Source organism: Antrostomus carolinensis, unplaced genomic scaffold (assembly GCF_000700745.2).
Source record: "Antrostomus carolinensis isolate BGI_N321 unplaced genomic scaffold, ASM70074v2 scaffold8740, whole genome shotgun sequence".
NCBI lineage: Eukaryota > Metazoa > Chordata > Aves > Caprimulgiformes > Caprimulgidae > Antrostomus > Antrostomus carolinensis.
In genome coordinates this window covers 16145-17492 of record NW_010289021.1, presented here as the reverse complement: position 1 = coordinate 17492, position 1348 = coordinate 16145, and the positions used below count along the sequence as shown (strand labels likewise).

The following is a 1348-nucleotide window of genomic DNA, read 5'->3' as shown; positions in this document are numbered from 1 at the left end:
TGTTGTTTCTTTTGTTTTTCAGCTCGTCACGAAGTTATCACCAAAGAGATCCTCGAGCTGGATACGTGGGAGAACCAGTGGAACGTGGTGGCCGTCAACGTCCTTATGCATGACAGTTATGACGTTTGCCTTGTTGCTAGGCTGAACCCTCGGGATCTTATCCCTCCTCCCCCAGATTTAGTGGACCAATAGAAGTTCAGTGACTCTCGGTGCTTCCAGATTCTGCAGAAACTGAAGAATTTGGAGAGACAAATGCTGCACTGGCTCTGGATGACAGCTAAGTCTCACAGAGAGGAGCCGGCAACACGTGCTGAAGGACAGAATTGCCTTTGAGCTACGCTTCTCACACAATGCTTAATATGCTAGTACTTGGGACTATGGACTCCTGTGATTGAAAGTTGAGCTTGCCCAGCCTTTGTGTGTGGCTCTTTGTCTTCCATCTGGCTGTGCAAGCTCCGGTGTTGGGTGCAGCCTGGGCTTGTGGGACCCTTTTCCTCACAGGCACAGTGGCAGCTCAGGGCTCATTTCACAGCAGAGCATGTCATATGAAGGAAAGCTCTAGCCAGGGCAATCCCTCCTTTGCTGTTTATCCCACCTGGTTCAACTGAGCTACTGAGTAGGCTAAGAAATATAAAGTCAGTTAATGAAGACCAGCCCAGCTGTACCCAAGGGCCAGACCATACTTGACTGATGCAGGAGCAGAGGGAAAACAGAGAAAAATCTTTGTTTTAAACAAAAAAACATTAGCCAAGGTTCATTAGCCAAGTACACCAGCTACTGCAAACATTATCCAACCTACAGACAGGATGGTCAGGAGATCCCGTCTTTGCCAACAGAGCTGAGCCTGTACTAATAGAAAACTAGTCTTCTGACAAAAAGTCCCAAGCAAGTCTTCCAGCAGGGTTAGTAGGCAGTCTGTACCAAAGATAAGAAGAATCCTAAAATTTCACATAGATCCTACTTGTTACAGGGTCTGGTGTGACCAGAACCTTAAAGCTGTTAGAAAACCTTCTTCCTTGGAGAGATGGAGAAAGGGATGTAAACTAAAAAAGTAATAAATGAGATCAGTATCATTTGCATATCATCTCTGCAGCTACAGGGAAAGGATAGATGTGCTAAACAATATATATATATTATTTTTTTGCCTGCAATGCTTATGGCAGAGAGTGATGGAGAGGATGACCCAAAAGCCCTTTCCCAATTCTGACTTTTCTGATTCGTGAACTATTCTCTGAAATATTCATTGGGAATATTAAGCTGTCATAAAAACAATTATCAGGAAGGTCACTAAAGTTTACCTGATAACTCTAGTAGGACACTGAGGACTGCTCAGCCAATAAGGGATTTG

At 44.4% G+C, this 1348-nt stretch overlaps 1 protein-coding gene across 1 annotated transcript in view; it reads left to right on the top strand.

Moving 5' to 3' along the window:
• The window catches only part of KBTBD12 (kelch repeat and BTB domain containing 12), a 29151-nt gene extending 28959 nt beyond the window's left edge, over positions 1-192 (top strand). Inside the window, exon 5 of the mRNA XM_010168593.1 lies at positions 23-192. Within this exon, the coding sequence (XP_010166895.1) occupies positions 23-192 (170 nt within the window). The remainder of the gene's footprint in view (positions 1-22) is intronic.
• The last annotated feature ends 1156 nt before the right edge of the window (positions 193-1348 follow it).